Source organism: Pan paniscus, chromosome 13, assembly GCF_029289425.2.
Source record: "Pan paniscus chromosome 13, NHGRI_mPanPan1-v2.0_pri, whole genome shotgun sequence".
Lineage (NCBI taxonomy): Eukaryota > Metazoa > Chordata > Mammalia > Primates > Hominidae > Pan > Pan paniscus.
In genome coordinates, this window is record NC_073262.2 from 55,215,989 (window position 1) to 55,241,239 (window position 25,251).

Genomic DNA, 25,251 nt, shown 5'->3' on the forward strand with positions numbered 1-25,251 from the left:
GCTTAATCATGGGATCTGAAGATGAAAAGAAAGAATGTGGGGCTAATTTGAAGGGGTGTTTGTGTTTATTATGCTAAATGTAAAATCAAGATGTAAGATCTTTTTTTTTCTTGAGACAGAGTGTCGGTCTGTCACCCAGGCTGGAGTACAGTGGCACGATGTCGGATCATTGCAACCTCCCCCTCCCAGGTTCAAGTGATTCTCCTGCCTCCTGCCTCCCGAGTAGCTGGGACTACAGCCGCCTGACACCACGCCTAGCTAATTTTTGTATTTTTAGTAAAGACAGGGTTTCACCATGTTGGCCAGGCTGCTTTTGAACTCCTGACCTCAAGTGATCCCAGAGTGCTGGGATTACAGGTGTGAACTACTGTACCCAGCCTAAGATATAAGATCTAAGGGGAAAGCATACAGTGGGATCACTGGAGCCTGGGTTTAAGATGTAGGTCTTCATGTTATTAGCACATGTTGCTTTAGTTTTTATGTTTTAGAAGGAGAATATTTATATATCCAGGAGAATGGGATGTGGTTTAGGGGTGAGGGTGAGGTACAGAAGTTGGATCAAGCTAGTGAATTAAGCAAATATGAAATGACAGTGAAGTCCTATTAATGGTTTGTGGTATGGAGGTACATTTTTAGCCTGACTAAAAAATTGTGATGCAATTACCATAATTTTTAATTCTTTAAATAGAATTATGAATGATATGTTTTTGAAATAGTAAAACTAAGGTTTATAGGATCCCTTGGAGTACTTTATTTCCTGCAAAAGTATTGATTGACAAAGATGAATATTTGGCTTGTCTCTGGTGCATTTCTTCTTCATTAGGGCAAGATAAACTTTTTCAAGAGAGTTGTGCTCAGTAACAAAGTAAATAAATAATATCTAAAATTACTTTGATATACTGTTTTTAATTATTTTTATTGAGGTCTAATTTACATACAATAATGTTCACCAGTTGCGTTTTCCAAAGTGGCTAGACCATTTTGCATTCCTACCAGCGATGTAATAGTGTCCCTGTTGCTCCAAATCCAATCAACCCTTGGTACTGTCAGTCTTTTAAAATTCTAGCCATTTTTATGGGCATATGGCAGTATCTTACTGTGGTTTTAATTTGCATTTCCCTAATGACTAATGATGTTGAGCATCTTTTTATGTGCCTGTTTGACATTTGTATATCTTTGTTGAAGGATCTGCTCTGTTCAAATCTTTTGCCTATTTTAATTTTTTTTCTTTTTCTTTTTTTTTGAGATGGAGTCTCACTCTGTTGCCCAGGCTGGAGTGGAGTGGCATGATCTTGGCTCATTGCAACCTCCGTTTCCTGGGTTCAAGCGATTCTCCTGCCTCAGTCTCCCGAGTAGCTGGGATTACAGGCATGCACCACCATGCCCAGCTAATTTTTGTATTTTTAGTAGAGACAGGGTTTCACCACGTTGGCCAGGCTGGTCTCAAACTCCTGACCTCAAGTGATCCACCCGCCTTGGCCTCCCAAAGAGCTGGGATTACAGATGTGAGCCACTGCGCCCGGCCTCTCTTGCCTATTTTTAAAAAGTGGGTTATTTGTCTTAGTGAGCTGCAGAAGTTTTAAACAATATTCTGGATACAAGTCTTTATCAAACAGATACTTTGCAAATATTTCATTAGTTTTTGTCTCACTTTTTAGTATTTATAATAGTATTTTCTGAAGAACAAAAGTTTTTCTGATTAAATTGAATTTATTTTTTAAGTGGCTCTTGCATTTTGTTTCCTAAGAAATTTTTTGTCTACCTTCAGGTCACAGAGATTATCTCTTATGTTTTCTTCTGGAAATTTTACAGTTTTGGTTCTTATGTTTTAGTCTATAATCTATTTTGATATGTGGGATGAGTTAAGGGTGGAGTTGTACTTTTTCCTCATCTGTCTATCTATCATCTGTCTGTCTATCCATCCATCCATCTATGCTTCTGTATTTATCTAACTGTACCTCCAACTGTTTCAGCACAATTTATTTAATAGACTGCTCTTTTTTTCATGAACTACCTTGGTATCTTTGAAAACCAATTGGCCATATACGTGTGGGTCTATTTTTGTGTTCTCTATTCTGTTCTACTCATCTATATTTTTATCCTTACGCCAATATGTCTCTGGTTTGATTACTGCCTTGAAATCAGGTGGTGTCAATTCTCCAACTTTTTTTTTTTTTTTTTTGCTAAATTATTTTGGCTATTCTAGTTCCTTTGCATTTTAATATAAATTTTAGAATCAGCTTGTCAGTTTCTAAGAAAAAAAAAAAACCTTCCAGGAGTTTGGCAGAAGATGCACTGACTCTGTAGATCAATTTCAGTAGAATTGACATTTATACAATATTGACTCTTCTGATCTATGAACATGGTACTCTATTGATTTAGGTGTTTTTAATATCTTGCAGGAATTTTTTGACATTTCTAGTAGTATACAGGTCTTACACATATTTTAAATTTATCTCTAAATGTCATGATTTTGGGTGCTATTTTAAGGGATATATTTTTAAAATGTTTCCAATTTTTTGTTCCTAGAGGAATATTGTTTTTGAACAACCTCCCACCACTTCATTTATGCCTTTGTAGAGAGAGATGGTTTATGTTACATCATCGTACTTACCAAAACCCGGTTTTATAATTAAACACTATTTTATGGCTTCTGTAATAGAAACAACTGCCTTGGATAAAAGTTGAAGTTGGGTGTTTTGAGCTTGGTTCTTACATTTAAATCTGTGCCTAAATTAAATAAAAGCAAGTGGTAAGGGTAGGATGATTAAGATCTGATGAATTTCTCTTATTTTCAATTATTATGTTCACAAGCATGCTTTCTTTGCACGTATCAGACCCTTCGCACCACTTATTGATTTTAGTGGAAAGCAGCTTCTTTAGCTCCTCCCATGCTACTTGCTTTAAAGTTTCACTGACAATAAAACCGCCTCAGTGAATATTCCAGTTCAGTTTGATTCAGCTAGCACCTATTGGAGTTATGATAATTATACCCACAATTTGTACACTGTTTGAATTGAGGCCAATGGAGTTTCAGATAAGCCAATTAATTTAACTGTAGTCAGAAAAGCAATTCTTGAAATCGGAGCTTGTAATTTAAAAAAAATTCTTGAGTAATTGAAAATATTAGTGCTCTTGAATTGCCTAATGGTTTCTACAAGAACTCTTAAGGCTTATTTTGTCTTTTTTTTTTTTTTTTTTTCTGATCAGATTTTGAACTCTGTTCTCTCCCAACCCCTAATGTTTTATTTGTATGATACATGACCATCTCTGGGGACTCTGAAAGATCATCTGTACTTTCTTTTTGTTTGAAAGGCATTCCTAAGTAAGAGGAGTAGGATTAAAGAAACCTACTCAATATTACATATTAGAAAATGAGTTATAGGATGTTTTGGTCAGGAAAGACTCATTGAACTAGAATAAATTCTCACTAGTCTAAATAAAAGAAAGCATTTGGAAAAGTCTCATCAGAGGTTATTTTCAGTCTGAGAGCTGTAATGGAACACTTGGAAAGTTGTCCTTTCCTCTTCAACTAGCAAAATGATTTCATATTTAGAGCTGAAGAATGTTTTGAGGCTCTCCAAGAAACTATGGCTGTGGAATGAATCTGTCGTGCTGATTTTCAAGTCCAGTCTAGCGCAGAAATGGCCAACTTTAAAAGTTGGGAACGGAGGAAAGAGGTACACAGTATTAATCATGCACGTTTTCACTATTCAAGACTCCTTGTTGTCTGTCCTGTATTCCTAACCTATTATTTGACATCCACTGTCGTTTGTTCTGACTTACCATTTAGATCCTTTGTGCAATTTTCATAAACTGGATTACTAGAACTCAGCTAAACCTCTTGAAGTTACTACCACATATCCCTCCTTTCTCTGCTTTTGTTCCCATGTTCCTGATCTGGAAAACTCCTCTGTCTCCTGCCTCTTATACCGTCCCAGGATATCTGTGCACTGCCTGCCTTCATAAATTCAATTCAAAAGCCACTTTCTCCAGGGAGGTTCCTTTGATCATCTCAGTTGGGAAGAGCCTCACCTTTCTTTGAACTTTGAGAGGATCACATATGGCTCTTATCATATTCTACTTTGTATTACAACTATGTCTGTTGCATCTCAGAGATGAGATTTAATACTTTGCAATTGAATTTATTTCTTTTTGTGCTTTTTACAGTGTCTTCTGTAATGTGTTCTGGATAGGTGAAAGAGTAAAAAGCCTTTTTTAAAGTTTTTGTGTTAGTGCCTGGAAACAGGGGATCCAAACATGTTAGTAAGATTTAAAATGTTCAGAGGCAGGGGCTTGTTTAGCAAGATGTTTTCATCCAATAATAACCACTGGGATCCCTCTAAATAGTAGCCCAGCTGGCACTAGCTTCCTCTGGTTGTCATTATACAAATTAGAATCTCATCTGAACTTGCCTTCTTGGCCATCTATTATAGTCAGTAGGCAGAGACTTAATACTTTTTCATTTTCTGTCAATTGTCCTCTCCTATCTCACCATCCCCAACATGCTCATACGCATACTTTCTGTAGATGGGGACAGTCCGCCAGCTACTCTGAAATTTCAGAATTTTTATTTTGGGGGAAACAAGGAGCATGCATTCTTTTGGGGACTTTGGTTCTCTCAGTTCTTTGGGAATCCAGGTCTATTTGTGTAAATCATTTTTTATTTGTATAAATGGTTAGCCCTGGGAGGGCAAGGTGTTAGGGCTTACCTCAGGCCCTCCTGTTTAGGGATGCTGATTGGTCTTGGCAACCCTCTCCCCTCTTCTAGCCCACCCTGCACCATGCAGGTGCACTGTTCTTGGCCTCTTCCATGTTGGATAAATCATTTCTGTCCATATACAATATTATTGCAACATTTTATTTTCATCTTTTCCTCTCCCTGTTACTTGTGTCAGCATTATCTATTTTAGAGGGTAAAACCCTTGAGGATATGAATTATGTCTGTCAGCTTAACTCTGAAGAGTACTTAGCACTAAGCTAAATCTTACAAATTAGTACTTACTAATAGCAATAGTGCTGGTTGTAATATTGGCTCATTTAGAGACTGCAGTTTGCCCACTCAGCCTTTGGAAAGGATGCCCAACTACTTCCAGCTTCCAGGAAGAAAACATTCAAGTGTAGTGACACTATGTGAACAAAAACAACGCCCTTTAAATTGTTACTATCTAAAATGAATTATTTTAGGATCAAGATAATAAAACATTAATACTCACGTAATGATGGTGACATCTAATTCATCCCTGAGGATGTTCAAGCAGTTTATGTAGCTCTGCTAATACACCACTGAAATAGAGCCAGTGACTGTGTGGCTATACCAAACGGGAGAGAAACTCAACAGTGTGTGCCCTGAGAGCCATTCATCCCCTGAGATTTCTATTTTCAGATGTCATGTTATAATTTCTTTCCTTAAGCCTCAGAATATGAAGGTGTAAGATAAACTGGAATGGAATTCTTGTTTGATTGTGTATCCAAATGTGATTTATGGAGCGGAAATGCTTATAACATGCTTGTTCTGAGTCTAGCTCACACCAAATTAACCCCAATTAATTTCTCATGTAATTGGATAGAGAGGATGTAAAAGATCAGAAATGCTAAGCTAGATGAGTGGAATGTCCAATTTCAAACCTTTACACAGAAAGGCTTTCAATGACAAACTCTATTAGATTTAAGTGGAGAAAGAGGAGGAGGACATGTAGGGAGAGGAGGAACCAAAGAAACAGTTCAGCTTGTTAGAAAGAACTTAAGTCTGCCTGTCTGTGTCTAGTAGAAAAGGCCATGTTGTAGCATAGCTGATGAATTCTGTTTGCTGTGACTTACCTAATTAATTTACTACACCCCTGTCACAGCCCGTCACTTAGTTCTTTTCAGAATGGTCTAGTTTCCCACCTTGGGTTGCAGTAGACTTGGTCATTAAGTGGAGTCCAATAAGTGTTTTGTCTTTTCCTTGTCTGCAAGGCAGGTATGTGTATAGGCAGCCTAACCTTCCAGGCAACCAGTAGAGAAAGAGGAAGCTAACATACGCCTTAGGGGATTGGGTTAATGAGGAAATGTATGGTTATGAAAGGCATTAGACGGCTTTAGATCTACGAGAGACACAGCTGCGGCTCATCAGCAAATGTTCTTTGGCTCTGACGTGAGCTTGACTAACTTATGTCTACTGAACCTGCTGGGGTACATCCTGTAGAGTGTGCTTATAGTCTCTTTGTTTACTTTTACATTTAAAAGTTACCCTTAATTTATGAAAGAAGTGACTTGTATGTGACATTTTTAAAAAGTTTAATTCTTTGAACATTGTTGAAGATCAACTGTGTGCCAAGTATTCTTTTACATACTGGGACTCAATGAAGAATAGAACATGTTTCCGCCCTTTAAAAAATGTTTATACTATTAAATTCAAGATGAGCATGCTTATTATAGTGTAGTAAAATGAACAAGCATCAGAAAAAGTCAGAAAACTGTGTTTGAACAACAGAAACATTGGGAAAATACATCAGAGACCTTACACACACACACACACACACACACAGTATATGATTTCAGGTAAGTCATTTAATCTTTAAGCCTCAGTTCCCTCATCTGCAAAATGGAGATAATATCTACTTGCCAGATATAGAAGCTTGAGTGAGCTAAGGGGTCTAAAGAATGTGATAAACTGTGAAGTATCACTGAAAGATAAGTTACAAATCAGAGAAACAAAAAGTACTGCCCCACATGAAAAGTTAATTGTATTTGAAATATCTCACTAAAAGATATTTGAAGAATCATCTACATGATGGATTGCACGTAGTTGCTAAAGGCAAGGAGTTACGAATTACATTACTTCTAAATTAACCAGTTCAGGGAAGAGGAAGATGAGGATTAAAATTCATTATCTGGAATATTTTATATGAGGTTTTTTTTGTTTGTTTGTTTTTTGAGATGGAGACTCTGTCGCCCAGACTGGACTGCAGTGGCATGATCTCAGTTCACTGCAAGCCCCACCTCCTGGGTTCAAGTGATCCTCCTGTCTCAGCCTCCCAAGTAGCTGGGATTACAGGCACGCGCCACCACCCCTGACTAATTTTTGTATTTTTAGTAGAGGTGGGGTTTCACCACGTTGGCCAGGCTGGTCTCAATCTCCTGACCACAGGTGATCCACCTGTCTCAGCCTCCCAAAGTGCTGGGATTACAGGCGTGAACCACTGCACCCGGCTGTATTTTTATGAGTTCTTAAATAAAACTCATATAAAACTTTCATGGGAACCACGAAAGAAGGAAAGAGGGAGAGGGAGAAGAGAAAAGAAAACTCGGCCTACATCCAGGGACCCAAATAAAAGTGTTATGGAGGAAGAATACAAAGCCCCAATTGTTTTTGTAAAACTTGGGGTTGCCTGTCTAATATCTAAAGGAACCACTGTTTGAGTTATAAATTCAGCACCTGATTTGCCAAACCTTTTCTCTCTGTTTCAATGTGGCCAATTTGAACAACAGAAACATTGGGAAAATACATAAGAAAATTCCAGCACCTTGCCAAACACATTTATTTTGAAGGACTTCAGATGGATTATGGGCATCCTATTTATTTGAATTAATATATTTTTCCCTCTAAATATTAGAATTTTAGATATTGTATTAAAAGTCGAAACTGCTTTGGTTGGCAGTCTTCCATTACCCACACTTTTAAAACTGCTTCATATCCCATGTTATTTTCAGGACCTCGTTGCCTGCTTGCTTGACATCAATGATATAAGTACCTTTATTAAGTTACCAACTTGAGTTGCACTGTGTAGAAACGTTATTCTTTAGTCATGATGAGCTATCAAAATGAATTGAAAAGGCACCTCCAAAGTCTTGGTGATCTTGCTCCTTTTGATAGTTACCACCCCTCCATTGAGAGTCCCAGCTTTTCTGTTCACTTTGATCCTCTTGCAAAAAGCACTCAAAATTGGCAGCTTCCATGACTCCATCTTCTAGAGGGTGGGTGGAATCAAGAGTGAACTTCAGAACCTTCTTTTTCTGTCTTCCTTCTCCTCATTTGCCACAAGCTTTTTCACGGGTTCCATGGCAGCAGTGGAGGTAGAAAGAGGAGATGGGCAGACTATGCCAAGGCAAATGGCCCCACCTGAGTTTTCTTAGAAGTGGATGCAATGTGGACCAACTGTGTTTTAAAGCATGAGGCTTCCTTATTTTCTCTTTCTTGGAAATACATCAGTAAGCTGCTCAAACAAATGAAAAATATGTGGAATACAACGACAAATGCTAAATAAGCATATTTGAAAAAGTGTGAGTTTATTACATGTAGACTTTGTTCATAATTTCAAGTCCTAAGGAAATATAGTCCAGTCAACAGGACCAGCAAATGTGTGTATTTGAGTAAGCCTTCTGAGTCGCCATAGTCCCAAATAGGAAATGAAAAAAAGCTGCCTTTACTGACTGTCAAACATAGGGCTCACTAAATGAGTGAATGCTACTGCGTTACATGTGCTACTCCACCAAATTTTATTATTGTAAAAATAAAATTGAGCCCAGGAGTTCGATACCAGCCTGGGCAACATGGTGAGACCTTGTCTTTAGAAAATTAGCCGGGCGTGGTGGCCTGCACCTATAGATCCAACTTCTTAGGAGGTGGAATTAGGAGGATTGCTTGAACCTGGGAAGTCGAGGCTGCAGTGAGCTGTGATTGTGCACTGCATTCCAGCCTGGGTGACAGAGTGAGACTCTCTCAAAAAATTTTTTTTTGAATAATTGGAATTATATTATTTAAAAGGATAATATTTATTTATATTCTGATATGTGTTTGGCATCAGCTGTTGTCATACACAAGGTTGGAAATAATGACTGGCTTCTAGATAGCTCATCAGTTCATTTTTCTGAGCTTCTTGTGATTATTTTAGCCCTCAGCTGGACTACTGCTAAATCCCCATGGCAATAGGATCCCCTCTGATTCCTTGGTGAAGTGATGGTGATTTAAAAAAAGTAGTTTATACACAGACACAGTGATGGCACTAGAGATGTTGAATAGTTGTGATTACTTAGAAATTGCTCTCGAGATAGAAAATTTGAAGGAATAATTAGAAAAAGTATGCTGCTCTTTTTTTAAAAGCAGCTTGATTGAGATAGAGTTCATATGCTACAAAATTCACCCTGATTATTTTTAAATAAAGGGAAAATATTAATAGGTGTCCTACTACAAACCATTCCCCCTATTTTCAAGGATAAACAATAACAAATATAGATTTTAAATAATAAGATTATCTTTTCAGTATTATTACAGTGGCCTTTAGCATTTTAAAATCTACAAGCAAGCAAGGCTTCAGTGGACCATGCAGAATGTTGTGGTTCCCTGTGTTGGAGAAATACAAGTTTCTATGGGATAAACAAATGCATGCACATGCTGGCCAATTGTCAGAGTGAAATACCAAAAAATTCCATTGTGGAGTAAGTGATAACCAGATTATAAAGAATTAAAGTAAGAAAATACCTTTTGGGTTGTAGGTAGAAAAGAACATGATAAAGATTATCCTCATTTCTTTTTTTCTTTACTTTTCTTTTTTTGTTTTAGACAGGGTCTCGCTCTGTTACCCAGGCTGGAGTGCAGTGGCACGATCAGGGCTCACTGCAGCCTTAACCTCCCGGGCTCAGGTGGTTCTTCCACCTCAGTCTCCTGGATAGCTGGGACTACAGGCATGCGCCACCACACCCAGCTAATTTTTTGTATTTTTTGTAGAGACGGGGTTTCACCATGTTACCCAGGCTTGTCCTCATTTCTTGATGAATCTTTGTTTTTCCTTTAGAGCTGATTTAAACTTTTTTTTTTGTGAGAAATATAGCATCTATATAGAAAAGGTAGTTAAGCCCAAGAACCAGCATAGTAAGTAGTATAAAGCCAGCACCTTTGTAACTGCTACTCGGATCAAGAAATAGAACTGCTGGCCTCTTAGGAATGTGCCATATTTCCCCCTTTGATTATGACTTTCCCCACTTCAGTCCTCCAACCATGACTTTCAGGGTGATTATCTCCAAGTACACATATATACACACAATATAAAACCATATATCTATATGTATAGTGTTACCACTTGAGTGTGTATCTGTAACCATTAAAGTTTAATGTCACCTATTTTATAAGTGTGAAGAAATGAAATCAGGTGTTCTTCTTGGCTCAGCATCAGGTTTGTGAGATCCATTCATAGGAGCATGCAGTACATGGCTTGTTTTCATTGTAATCTAGTATACCATTGTATGAACGTAAATATAAGTACTGGTTCATTTTATGGTTTGTGGACATGTGGCTTCTACCCAGGGTTTTACCGTTGCCTGTTCTGCTTTGGACATTAGGGTCTATAAAACCTGATACACGTGGCATGAATTTTTCAAAGTATGGTTCCTCTTTTGGCAGCATTAGCATAAAACGTGTTAGAAATGTTGATTCTTGGGCCCCACCTCTGACCTACATTCAGATATCACCTTGGACTGTATATTATGTATGTTTATGCTTATTCCAGTGACTGCCTTTGCTCAGGATACTTTTGGATCTTCCAGGTTGGAATCCAGTCATGTCGGCACACACATGTGTACCCATGCAAACATAACACTCCCACATTCCAGCAATTGACTCGTTGCTCATATTTGAAAAAAATTAGCTTTATCAGTTTGAGTCAAATCTTTTGTTATTTTCGAAGATAAAATAAATATCCAAAAGAGAAAGATTTGCCAACATTGAAGATATTCAAAAGAATATGCAAAAGATTGAAGACCTGCTGAAGGAGGACCTGAAACAGGTTGGGCAAAACACCATTCCTAGAATGGAAGCTGCAGGGCCCTACAGAGAAAGCAGTACTGACTCTGGAGTTGAGCAGATGTGGGTTCAAACCCACATGTACATGTGACCAGCAGTGTCATCAAAGAGAGTTCTGCATTTCTCTGAGCTTCAGTTTTCCTCCTATGCAAAGAGGGGATCACATCTACTACCAAGATGCAAAACAGTTAGTACAAAATGACTGCTCGCAGGGCCACATTTATACTGTGGATGCATTTTGGTCATATTTTGGTAACATAATCTGATGTGGCTGACTGTCATGGCTTCATACCTTTCATGCTTTGGACTTTTGTGCTTTCTGCAGGAACGATTCCAGGTGAAGAATCCTCCCCATACATACATTCAAAAGCTCAAAGGCTATCTGGATCCAGCTGTAACCAGGAAGGTAAGATGGATTTGTTTCCACTCTTTGTTATTGCTTCCTTATTAGCGAGCAGAATCCTCCTGCATTGGAAGAGACCTTCCTTCCTCTGCATTACAGCCTCTGCCAGAGCCTCCACAAAAAACAACCTTGGGAGACCAACAACGTAAGAAGACAAAGGAAAAAAAACAACCTTCTCACTTGAAGATGTGTATAAAAGTTCTTTCCTGACATGAGAGTCATGTACCTCTGATGGTTGTTGAGTCACTGCTATTTCCAATTACATAGGGCAGTGAGTGCAGTCCAGAGGTGTTCAGGCCCCTAGAAGAGCAGGCTTTGCAAAGGGAATACTTGCCTTTCAGTTTTTTATGCCTTGGTGCATTTCCAGAGACCTTGAAAAATCACTGGGCCTTTGTCATCCCAGCTGTGCACTCACATCCTGTGTTGATGCTTTTAGCAGCTCCTGCCTGCCCCCCCAACCCCTGCCCCTGGCCTGAGAAGGTAAGTAGAGAATAGCTGATTCCATTCTCAACAGACTCTCCCCTTTTACAAACAAGCCCTGCTTTGTGCAGCCACACAATTGGTTTAAACCGATGCCTCTTGGTAAAGCATGTAGCCTGGCACGGCCCTGTGGGCCTGAATCAGTCCTGGGATGTCTCAGGGCAGAGCTGTCCTTGCTCAAGATGGGTGAAGGGGTGCTTTACCAGATAGCATTTGTTTTTCCATTGACCTACAACTCCTGCTTTTAAGGATCCAGCGAAAATCTCTCAGGCTGATTCTCTCTGTTGTTTCAGTGTGTGATTCTTGAGAAAAGAATGGTATACTTTACCTAGTTAGCCACTGTTCTCAGGGCTCTTGATGCTTGCATTAAAAAAAAATCTTTTTCTTTATCTTCTACTCTAACTCTTCCTCCCCTCACCGCCCACCCCCCGACCAAAAAAAAAAAAAAAAAGTCCAGCAAAGGAGAACAGCTATTATTTCCTTTTGGAAGTTTCCTAGGCCTTTCTCTTACGGTTAATATGTAGACAAGGGGAAATAAAATCTAGTAGTGATGATGACAGTGTAGTGCAGAACTTCATCACTGGCTGTATGTCATATGTGACTTGAATGTGACACAACCTTCAATCCAGGAATGTACCTGTCAAAGTATCATGATACTTCTCCCCTCGTAAATGTGGCACACACATTTCTTTCTAAAAGACCTGTTGTCAGGTCTTACACCTGCAAATGAGACTATTGTTCAGTTCTTGTTAACTTCTCTCATTTCTCCCTTTCCCTAAGAATGTGGCAGTCTTAATTTCATCATTTAAAGAGGTCTGTAAAGGAGGATACACCCAGGCCTGGCACAGTGGCTCACGTCTGTAATCCCAGCACTTTGGGAAGCTAAGGTGGGTGGATCACCTGAGGTCAGGAGTTCAAGACCAGCCTGACCAACATGGTGAAACCCTGTCTCTACTAAAACTACAAAAATGAGCCAGGCATGGTGGCAGGCACCTGTAATCCCAGCTACTCGGGAGGCTGAGGTAGGAGAATCGCTTGAACCCAGGAGGCGGAGGTTGCAGTGAGCTGAGATTGTGCCATTGCACTCCAGCCTGGGCAAAAAGAGCAAAAAACTGTGTCTCAAAAAGAAAAATAGATAAATAAATACAGACACACCCATATACACAAAATACATCCCCAGACAGGTGTTTTTCTGCACTATTTCTTTGCAAAGGGACAGCAAGATTCTGTTTTAGAATCGATTTCTAAAGGTTTTCTGAAATCTCCAAACTTGTAACCTTCAGGCTAGATGGCTCAGACCTCAGCATTGAGTCCTAATGCTCACCCTGAGTTGAGTGTGGCAGAGATGCTGATGTTTATACAGAAGACTGAGACCTTTCCTCATGCAGAATTCATCCTACCTCCAAAAAATTCCTTCCACATTTTTCCAGTTCTGAATAGAAAGGAAAAAATATGCACACTCCTAGGGAGTGCTGCTTAGGCCCCCACTTCCATACCCCACATGGAGGAAGATGCTTAGAAGGAAGAGGTGGGCTTCCTCCTGGCACAGTTCCAATTTTCCTTTAGATCAGCTGTTTCTGGGTTTAGGCAAAGAGAACAAAGTGAAACAAAACAACAGATAAGCTTCCCAGAAAATGTTTTGCTTCCTCACAAATAATAAACTGGAGCAGGACATAAGATGTCTGTTTGGGCCTTCATTCCCGACATTTCTGCCCTGGCCCATGTGCGTTCACCTGAATGGCCATGTTTGGTCTGTGCTTCATCTTTCAAGATCAGTCATTCAGCTCAGAAAAAATAAAATGGGTGGTGGATTAACCACCCCTGCTTTAGTAAGATTCTGTCAGGAGCTGGCAGGAGGAAATGATCTGTTCCACACAACATAATTGTAATGCTTAAAGCCTGGAAAAAAAGGAGATTTGTTGAAATAAGACATGGCTTGCAGTTAAAATGAGCTTAAAATTCTCAGCTGTATTATGGTGGGGGAGAAAAAGATTTCAAATCGGGGCTTTAAATTTCAGCCAGACAGTCTAGGTTGGGCAGTTTTCCTTTAGCTGTGTCTGGAGTCCTCGAATACTTGATTCGTTCATCTTTTGTGCAAATTGAATAGAAGATACTTAATTTGCTTTTTTTAAAAAAAATTTTTAAGCATTTTCTATTTAGATTTTCTTCTAAATAGTTTTAAATGAAACCTCTCGGGCAGAAAAGGAAGAGCCTAAATTAGATATCTCTATGAACAGAACTCTCCAAACCAGCCTCCTTATTTAATACCAGGAAGTGATTAGTCTGTGTTTAAAGGAGTCTGGTCCTTTGCTGGCGCTGCAGTTGTGAGATGAAACCTATTGTAGGGCTCATCCTGGGCTCAGCTGCCTCTGTGGGCTCATCCCAGGCCTCCCTTGATGGGGAGGGAAGGGAGAATAGTACAGACTGCTCACCGATCCTCTGTGGCTCCCCATGGGCACATAATTTCTTTTCATAGTGTTTTAAAGCACTCTAGATAGATTTTAGAAGTGCAAAGTGTTAGCACTCATTGTGTATATATTAGAGAAGTGGACTCCAAGACTTCTCTGTGGCCCAGAATCTAGCTGAAAATTGAGCCGTTCCTTAGATAATGTAATACAGGAGTAAAGTCAGTTTAGTTTGCCTCCGTTATCAGGCAGTTGCAGAAGGGTAGTGCCTAGGTAGCATAGTCAGTGCCCAAAAACAGCGCTGCTGCTGTTATTATTACCTCATCGTGTTTTGATTTAGTTACCTGGTTTCGATACATAGCTCTTAGTCCTTCAGTGGACCCTCTTTTATACTCTGCTATGTCCTCAGTGCTACGCTGGGTGCCCTTGTGCCTGATGGCATATGTAAGGGATGACCTTGCCCCGAGGAAGCAGAAGGCGGCATTAGGGGCTGGGTGTTAGTTCCTTTGTGTTGCTATAAAGAAATACTTAAGGCTGGGTAATTTATGAGGAAAACAGGTTTATTTTGGCCTACAGTTCTTTAGGCTGTACAGGAAGTGTGGTGCTGGCATTTGCTTCTAGTGAGGGCCTCGGGGTTTACAATCATGGCGGAAGGCTAAAGGGGAGCAGGCGTGTCACATGGTGAGCAAGAGGGAGGAGGTACCAGCCTCTCTTAAACAGCCAGATCTCACAGGAACTCTTAGGAGTAAGAAGCCACTTATTATCACGAGGACAGCACCAAGCAGTTCAGGCGCTATCTGCCCCCATGACCCAAATACCTCCCACTAGGCCCACCTCCAACATTGGAGGTCCTATTTCAACATGGGATTTGGAAGGGACAAATATCCAAAGTATATCAGGGGCCCAGCAGAAGCAAAGGCTGCAGGGAATGAGTCAGAAGTGCACATAACACAGAGCTTGGAAGGCTGAGTTATTTTCTGACAACCACCTGTGCAGGCAGCCCGAGACTTAGGACTCTGACATGGGAGTGGCCACATTGAGCAGCCAGCATATCTGGAAATGGTTGCCTTAGCTGTGTGACCAGAGACCCTAGAATTTTTTGTCTCCTTTCTCTTCCCTTCTCTATATACACAGCAGACTGCCTGCTCCATTCTACTGACTCTCCTCTACTCTATTCCTAATTTTTAGCTCCAAGGAAGAGTTTAAAGAGAGAGAATACCTTTAGCTGCCCATCCTGCATTACTTGCCCCCATTTTTTTTTTTTTTTTTTTTTTTTTGAGATGGAGTCTCGCTCTGTCACCCAGGCTGGAGTGCAGTGGCCCAATTTCGGCTCGCTGCAACCGCCGCCTCCCAGGTGCAAACAATTCTCGTGCCTCAGCTTCCTGAGTAGCTGGGATTACAGGCTTGTGCTACCATGCCTAATTTTTGTACTTTTTAGTAGTGACAGGGTTTCTCCATGTTGGCCAAGCTGGTCCTGAACTCCTGACCTCAGGTGATCCACCCACCTTGGCCTCCCAAAGTGCTGGGATTACAGGCGTGAGCCACTGAGCTTGGCCATTACTCCCTTTTCAAGCCAAGTACTGTGCCGAGCCTCCTCATTGCTGGGAAGTGGTCTAGGAAGCTCTGGGGTTGGGTGTCCTCCAAACTCTCAAGTATGCCACCATTTGTTAGGCCTGTTTCGACAGAAGAGGGGAGTGCCTCTCTTTTTTCCATCACATTGGGGACATTTTTATTTCCTACTTCTTACTATACCTGGATTCTGGAAACCTGACATGGTCTTTTTAGATTGTCTTGGGAATGGCATTTATGGAGGAACTGTGAGACTATCTGCTTCCTTGGGGGCTCTGCTTAGAAGCAGCTGGTGGGGAAGCCAGGGGCTTTCAGAAGAAGATGACAGGGTAACAGGAGCCTGCTGTGCTGAGCCGTGCTTCAGGCCTTCATGGGCCACCAAGTCCCAGATGTGGGCGTAGCTCTTGCCACCCCACATTCTGGAATCCTTACTTCCATCCTCCTTCCTTTTCTTCCTGTCCTTGGAGCTGAAGGACTCTGTGTCCGCTGTAATTGTGGCAGCAGAGGAGAGAGGTCCTTTATATCCTGAGCCAGAATTCTCAAAGCTCTTTCCTGTAAACAGTGTGACATAAAGGTGGTTCAGGTTCGTAGCACAGATAGTCTGGAACTCCACTTAGGAGGCGCTGACATCAAGTTTTCTTCCTTCAAAGTGGCCTGAGACTGTCACTTTATATTTCTGTAGGAAAATGTGTTCCAAAGGACTGATGTGCAATGTAGCCCATTGATATCTTGGAAATGATTTAGGGTCAAGAGGCTAGAGAGGTGTATATTAACACATTTACTATCAGAGGTGGATTCAGTGAAGAAAGAAGCCCCGAGGGATTCCTGGAAGGGTAGGTGGGATTTTAACAGGCAAGGGAATGAGGAAGGGCAGTTCATGTCAGGAGGGTGGTGTGCTCTGGAGGAAGGACCCTCTAAGTGAGGAATAAGGGGCAGAGGTAGCTCTGCATGCTTATTTTTGCAACGTGTTAGGTCACGCAGAAAAAAAATTAACATAGCAGGCCTGAGACTGCTATGCTTAGCAAAGGGCCTGCTTGCAAGGTTGGCCCTTGGCTGGCATCTAGGAACTTGTGTTTGACGGGGGAAAGTTCCTACCATTTCCTGATAAGACTGTTTCGCTGTGCCTAAACTGTTTATGAAAACAATACGGCTTATGCTGAATGCCTCTTTTCCCTCTGGGAGTCTGAATTTGTGTAATGTACTAGGCAGAGAGTTGCCTATTAAACCAGCTCCCAATAAGAACCTGGCCACTGAGTCTCTAATGAGCTTTATGCATGTTGTCATTTGTGTCTCCTCGGGGAGAGGACTCCTGGAAGATTGCACCTGGTTTCCTGCACGTTTTTTCCTATGCACCTTTTCTCTTTGCTGATCTTGCTTTGTATTCTTTTACTGTAATACATCATAGCCACGGGTATGACTGTATGCTGAGTCCTTTGAGTGCTCCTAATGAATCATTGAAACTGGTGGTAGTACTGGGGTCCCTGACCCATAGGAATATTGGTGAATACTGTTGTGTGTGTGGGGTAGGGAAATAAAACCTACTTACCTAAAGGCACATTACATAAAACAAGGACTTTTTGTAGTCCTTTCTCAGTAGTTAATTTTCATGGTGAGGAAAATTTGTGTGCTCTGCAACAAAAAAAGTGAGGGAAGCCCATTTTAGAAGTGAAGATATTTTTCATATTGTGTTAAATTTATTATAACTAAGCTTCAGTTATAGCAGTTGCTAAAATATTTTGTGAGAATATGTGTTCTTGAATTATAGAAATTCAGACGGCGTGTTCAAGAATCTACACAAGTGCTAAGAGAACTGGAAATTTCTTTAAGAACTAACCACATTGGGTAAGTATACCCCTTTAACATCTTAGCTCTAAAGCTTTTGGACACTTTACAAAGTAACTGAATCATATCCAAAGAATTGAGCTTCCTTATGGGTCATTATAAATTAAAAGACTGAGGTTTTAGTAGATGAAACCTTGTTAGTACTCAAATTACTTACTGCCCAAGAATCAGCAGAAGCAAGACAGATAGTCCTTGATGTGGAATTCATAACAATTCTATATTTCTTTGAGCGGGTGCAGTAAATATGGACACTTGGTTTCATGTGTGCATAACAATTCTCTGGCAAATCAGAAACCCCCAATAGTACATGTAGACTGAGATCTTGGAAAATCTCTAAGCTTTTACTGTAGTTCTCCAAGTTGGTTGGTTGAAGCTGCTTTATTTCCCTTACGTTAATTCTCTAGAGTTTCTGGCCAGAAGGGGACGGAAGCTGGAATAATGTCACTTGACTCACCTCATTGCACTCAGACACATTCTCAGTCTCTTTTTCATACATCTCAAAACCTCAGGACCATGAAGTGTAAATCCACTGTGGGAAAATAAAGTTCAGGGAATCTATGCACTAAGCATTCTGAGTTTCTTTCAGACAATGACACGGTGCTTTGCCTCAGGCAAGAACAGCAATATTATATTCTCCCTTACCCCTGGGTGGCCTAATTGTACTATGTCTTAAAACAAGATGGCTTCTCTCTAAGGTAGAATGATATCAGGTATCCTATTTTGTAGCCCTCCTTCTGCCCAAAGCACCTGCGTAACATTGGGCAAGCTATTTAACCCCTTTGGTTTTGATTCTTTGAGCTTTACAATGAGAGGACTATCGACTTTTAGATCTTTTAGAATTTTCCCATGACATTCTTTGCAAGTCTATTGGAAATTAATTTTGATGTATATATATTGCACTTTAGTTTTACAGAGTATGCTGTAACATACAGTAAGTTCTGTCTCGTTGATAGTTCTTCTTGAAAACCATGAGTTTAAGTGAAATAATGTTGTTATAAAACCTTTTCCCCCCCTCATCAATGTCATAATGAAATAATGTTATTTGAGGTTAAGTAAGGACTTGATGTGGATTTATTATGTAGATAAAAGTTTACTTCAGACTGCTGTAAGCCATTCAAATGGTTAATTAGCATAGTTATTTCAAAATCAACTTTTAGAAACTGTAGAAATGCTATTGTGATTGATAGGTGATGGAACTTGGGTAAGAATGTGCATTTCTTAAATGATAACCAGCAGGTTTTTCACCTTGAGAATGAAATATTCAGAAAATGAATTAATTCCAGACTTTGTCCCTGGAAATGGGCTATAGAACAAAGAATCATAGAGTCATGATTTTAGAACTGGAAGAGAAATTAAGAATTGCCTGATGCCTAATTTTACAGATTAAAAGAATTAAAGACCAGAGAAGGTGAGTGAATTGCACAAAGTCTACAGCTGTAGAGCCAGGTGCTTTGGCTCAAGTTGCTCTGTTGTTTTTCCTGTATGACTTATGCTGGCAGCCGTTTCCCTGAAAGTAAATAAGATTATCAGGGATCTGGGATCAAAGCAATGAGGCTTGTCTGCTGGGGATGAACATGGTGCTAGTTTAATACTTTTGGGCATTTAGACTCAGGACATTTAAATACTTTCTAATATTTATGAATCAGGAGCTGGATTTGATTTTGTTTGGTCCAAACCTTTGCCTTTGGCCCTTTTAACTGAAAATGGTGGAATGAACTGCAGCCAAGATTTCTACAAATTGTCAAAAAGCATTTCTTAGGCTGTGCGTGGTGGTTCACGTCTGTAATCCTAGCACTTTGAGAGGCTGAGGTGGGTGGATCACCTGAGGTCAGGAGTTCGACACCAGCCTGGCCAACATGGTGAAACCCCATCTCTACTAAAAATATAAAAAAATTAGCCAGGCATGGTGGTGCGTGCTTGTAGTCCCAGCTGCTTGGGAGGCTGAGGCAGGAGAATCACTTGAACCTGGGAGGTGGAAGTTGCAAGTGAGCTGAGATCATTCCACTGCACTCCAGCCTGGGTGACAGAACAAGACTCCATCTCACCGAAAAAAAAAAAAAAAAAAAAGCATTTCTTTAAGCATTGCCGAAGTAATGTGAAATTGACCATCAAATGCAAAAGGAAGATGATCATTTCAAACACAAACTTGGCTGAATAGAAGAACCTTGGTTGGGTTGAAGCCAGTGCAGTCTGTAAGCAATTGGAGTGGTTTGTTGTTGAGGATACTAGAGGCATATTGAAAGATTCTTAGATTTCTTTCATCCTTACCAGGTGAAGTTTTCCCTTGCCCACCATCTATGTGAGGAACTCTGAAAGCTTTGGCTTTAGCAGCAGAAAAATTCACGGAGATGCATTGTCTGATTATAGGCAACCAATCACTAGCATAAACTTACGTGAAGTAAAACCACACAACCAGATTGTGACCATCTTGCCTGTTCTGAAAACCCAAACCTGAACTCACTCTTTGTTATGTAAACTAACTGGCTTGCTCTCACTTGATAGGGATATCTTCTGAAAAATTACTCAATAATGATGAAAATAATCAGTTACTAAAATGAAGAATTCTTGGAATGCAAGGTGCTATATAAGGAAGCCATATATTTTATTGTACTGTTTAAAATACTGTAATAGATAGATAATTCAGTGAGTGTGGTGACCCACGCCTGTATTCCCAGTACTTTGAGAGGCTGAGGCAGGAGGATTACTTGAGCCCAAGAGTTTGAGACCAGCTTGGGTAACATAGTGAGACCTTGTGTCTACAAAAAAATAAAATATTAGCCAGTCACAATGTCACGTACCTGTAATGCCTGGGACACTGAGGCAGAAGGATCAATTGAGCCCATGAGTTCGAGGCTGCAGTGAGCAGCCATTGCACTCTCTGAGTAACAGAGTGAGACCCTGTCTCTAAAAATAAAAAATCGGTGCCCATTTGCTCAAATTTTTGCTATGCCCCTTTCTAGTTATTTGACCTTAGATAAGTTATGTAAGTTTTCTGCACTTACTATGTGACCCAAGTTAAATTCTCATTGATAAAATTAGTATAATACTTACATCACAGGAATATTATAAGGATTAGATGACATAACTTGTAAATTCCTAATAAAGGGTCTGAAACATAATAGTTACTCAATGTATGATAGTTGTTTGTTATGCTTGTTGCAAATAATTATCTGCAGTATTCAACAGTATTATATATCTCTAAGGATATACATCTCTTATATATATCTCTAAGGAATTCCCTAAAGCAGAGAGTATTATCATCTTTATCTAAAATGATCCTGACACCCAGGAGATTATGATACCTAGAAATTAAAAAGGAGGGATTACATTTACAATCTACTTGTCCTAAAAAAAATTGTTCTGGGCACATGCTTGCTTTTCAACGTTAAAGACTTGAGCTTTCCCAAGATAACATTCTGAGCTGCAGCTTTGGTCAAGCAAAGGACTTCTTCTGAGTTTTGATATAAGCCTAAAACTCTATAAATGGAACAATCTTCTGAGAAAGAAAATTAATTTTCTTTGAGTCAAATTGAAATAAGAATTGGACTAGAAATAATCCCATTCACTTACTCTTAGGAACTATAATAATAGAGAAGAATTGGATTATGACTTATCTAAGCTTTTGCAATTACTTGAAATACCCTTGAAATGATCCACATAGTGTTAGAATACACTAGCCATGCAGTGTGAGTAGGCAGATGCCATGGTGCTTAAGATGTCAGAGTGATAGGATTTAAATGGTGGTGAGGGTGAACTGGACAGATTTACCAGCTTTATTCTATGGAACTGATGTGTACACTGTCTCTCCTTGCAGGGAATTTATTGTAGTAAAACTGCCTATAATGATAGAAAATTACTTTTCATCCTCAGTGCAAGGTCACAGAAGTTCTGAAAGATGCTCATTTCACTTTCTCATTGTGGTGTAGAGAGAACAGGCATGAGATGGCAGAAGGAATGTGGCAAGTTGGCAAGGAGGGGAAGGAGGTTTGTAGAAAAGGGAAGATGCTGAGGAACTGCTTAGTTAATGTCTTCTCTCCTGCCCACCAAACTTCTTTATGAATCAGTGCTGGCTGAGCCAGGCCAAAAGAAGAAAGACAGGAGAGTGACAAAGGCTGCTTTTAACATGCATACAACACGTATGGGAGTGTATGTGTGTATCAAGCTGCCTTATGATTAACTTATTCCTAGATGGTACTTTTTTAGAAACCATCAAGGTTATAATCATTTTGTCATTTATTAAGCATGGTGTTAGGTACTTTACGTTTGTTATTCTGTGTATTTCCTACAAAAATCTTATTGACCATTAGCCCTGAATCCCTGTTTTACGGATGAGAATACTGAGGGTCATCTATTAAGTACCTTGCTCAATTCCACACAAGTTAGAAGCACCGAGATTTGAGCCTAGATATGGTCACTTCTAAAATTTATTACTAAACCAGCAATTCTCACATTTTTTTTTTTGGTTTTAGAATGCCTTTATACTTTTAACTTATTTTTGAACCCCAATAAGCTTTTGTTTAGATGTGTCAAATCTATTAATGTCTATAATATTAGAAATTAAAACTGATAAATTTTAAACGTCTTTAATAAAATGTAATATTTAATAACATTTAATTTAAATACATAAATATAAAATAAATGTTATGTATTAACATAAATATTAATACATTATAAATTAAATGACATGTTTTATGAAAAATATTCTTCAAATCCAGAAAAAAATTGGTGACAAAGGCTGCATTGGTTTAATTTTTGCAAATCTCCTTAGCATCTGGTTAATAGTTGGCAGCTAGATTCTCCTGAGTCAACATTCAGTTTGTCGTGATCTGTTTTGATTGATGTATATGTAGAAAATTGGGTCTTATACACACTTAGAGACAAGTTTTTTAAATGGTCTTTTCAGATAATTGGGATATTCTTTTTTTGGTAGTACCCCCAAAATTGAACGGCTGGTAACTAATTCTTACAGATAGCTATAATGTAGAGTCTGAAATCATATCAGTGAACTTTTTGTGCTCTGTTATATTAAAATCCATTGGCCAGGTGCTGTGGCCCGCAGTCCCAGCAACTTTGGAAGGCCAAGGTGGGCAGGATGGCTTGAGCCTGGGAGTTTGAGACCAGCCTGGGTAACATGGTGAACCCCTGTCTCTATAAAAAATACAAAAATTAACCAGGTGTGGTGGCATGATCCTGGAGTCCCAGCTACTCAGGAGGCTGAGGTAGGAGGATCACTTGAGCCCAGGAGGTTGAGGCTGCAGTAAGCCATGATTGTGCCACTGCACTTCAGCCTCAGCAACAAAGTAAGACCCTGTCTCAAAAAATCCTTTGTGCTGTCTTACACTTTGATTGGGTCTTTTTATCCATACATGAACTTGTGACATGATTTGTTAACATAATGTTGGTCATTTGGAAGATCAGAATAACTCAGTAAAATCACGTTTCTCCACTGTTGAAGCATATCCCTTTACAATGTTTTTAAAAATCACATTTGTTAATAACCACCAGTCTGGTTAGAATATATTGTAAGTATTGAGAAGCTGTCAAACTGACGGTGGTGAATACAGGTTTTCCAGAATTCTAATTTTTGTTTGAAAGCTCAAAGTTGGTCGTCAACAACAAATACTGTGTTGTCCCTGAAAGGATGGGCTCACTTCATATTTGAGTAAATGTCTGCCACATACCCCAAACTGAATCACCATAATTTGTCAGTTATTTTTACAAGTAAATTGACATTCCATGAAAAAATGGCTAGTTCAGCTCGCAACTCAAACAATTTCACAGGTGCTTTTCCTTGAGACAACTGTGCTACTTGGGCAGGTAGCAGAAGTACTTTATGTGAGCTTCCTGTTTTGTCACATGGAAAATGAAAAAGATGTGTACTAAATGAGTAAGCTTTAATAAAATCAATATTTTTTATTGCTTATCTAAGGGCGTTCTTAAGTGAAGCTGGCCTTTTCCCCCTCCTGAGTGCACGGAGTGACAAATACAATAAATAGGTGTCTTCTTTGGTTGCAGCAGTTTTATACAGTATTTCTTTGGCATTGTAAGTGTCAGTGTCAACAGATTGAAAACAACTAATGTCCTAATATTTTTGTGAAAACAGTTTTACCTTCACAGATGCCCTGAGAGGGTTTCAGGGACCCCTAGTGGTATATGGGCTATACTTTGAGAATCAGTTTGCAACACTGCCTAACAGTAGATCTGATGACCAGTGTTGAATCCACACAGCGCTTCTTTCTTTTGCTTTTCATTATTTTTCATCAACTTCAGTTCCCAACATATGTCTGTAGGACCTCTCTCTAGAGGAGGCTGGCAAAAGGAATTAACTGCTTTTTCCTTTCTGTTGTGCAACTTTGGGCCACTTGGCTTAATCTTAGAAATTGAAAGCCAGGAACATCTCTTAAGACCTATATGAAGAGAAATAAGGTTCTAAGATTTGGGGAGACAGAACAAAGATTTGATATTAAGCTGTGACCAGCCTACAATAAAACAGTGACTGTTGGCATTGGCACTTACATCTCTTCCTTGCACCCAGTTTCTTCCAGAGCTATTTGTCATTGTCCCTGTCTTTTCCAGCTCCTAAGCATCTGATTTAGAATTTGCCTAAATTCAGATTTACAGCATATGGTAATTACATTGAATCCGTGAGGCACTCAGGAAGTTATGCGTTCTGTCAGAGTCAGAAATAATTCAACTTTCCAAAACCTATAATCACCCAATTTGAAACTGTTTGCCTATTGGCAACATATTAAAAAGTGTGTGTAGCATGCACAGAGGTGAAATGGAACTAATTTGCTATGGGAACCCTGAATATATGATATAGTCCTTGCATGATCATTTACATAAATCTGCAAAATGAGGCATCCATATTCTTTGAATGCCTTTAGAGTCCAGATACTGCTTTGAAAGTTGCCCGTTTTTTATCTTTACCTGTTTTCTTTCCTTACTCTTATATTTCTGTAGAAGTTCACTTTCAACTCCAATTGAAAATGGCCAGTTCTCTCCAATACAGAAAGTTCCAAGTCAAGAAGGGGTAGGGACTGAGATAATAGTTAGAAAAATGGGGGCTCTTTTTTCATGTCATCCATACCCTTATTGCTGAAATGACTTTGCTAAGCTAACCTAATACCATTTGATAAAGTGGGGAAGGTAGCCAGCCCTGAAAGACTGATCTCATTCTTTCCTAAAACAGTCGGGGGTGTCAGGACTAGATCAAATCCCAGGGAGGATCTTGTAGCTTTGAAAAAGATGTTAACTGCATGACATTAAATCAGGGGTAAAACATGTCACACTTTAGCTGACCTTTTAGGAGGTAGGCAGCAGGCTGTTACCTTTTACTCAGAAAATTGTCTTTGAGGCCCTTTCACTCAAAGTCAGGAAGTGGTGATGGGGGCATGGATAAGGACTCTGAAGTGAAGTAAGAGGAGCCAATGAGTATTCTTTATCCCTGCATTAAAACATATGCATATTAGCATGTTAAGTGAATTGTAGCTCTGGCTGTACTTGGCTATTTCCTACCTTAAAAAAATTTAGTTTTTCTTCTATAGGTCACTTGCCTCTTGTCCAGTTGGTGGCTGAACTTTCCAAGTGAGATGGAGGTGCCTGCCAGTAGTTGACACAAGGGCAGGCACTGAGTGCATTCTGGATGGCCTGCACTCTACAGAGGCTGCATCTGGAAAATCAACCAGAAGAAACGACAATGACTGTTTCTCTTAGCTCCTAAATTAGTGTGTTCTTATGGGCCACTGAGAATATGTTCAACTGAGACTGCC

At 39.6% G+C, this 25,251-nt stretch overlaps 1 protein-coding gene across 10 annotated transcripts in view; it reads left to right on the forward strand.

Moving 5' to 3' along the window:
* Positions 1-25,251, forward strand: part of FMNL2 (formin like 2) — a 313,896-nt gene that overhangs the window by 195,727 nt on the left and 92,918 nt on the right. For all 10 annotated transcript variants that reach the window (XM_008958138.4, XM_008958141.4, XM_008958137.4 and 7 more), the window contains exons 3-4: positions 11,106-11,186; positions 17,403-17,479. In XM_008958138.4, coding sequence (XP_008956386.1) covers positions 11,106-11,186; positions 17,403-17,479 — 158 coding nt within the window. The remainder of the gene's footprint in view (positions 1-11,105; positions 11,187-17,402; positions 17,480-25,251) is intronic.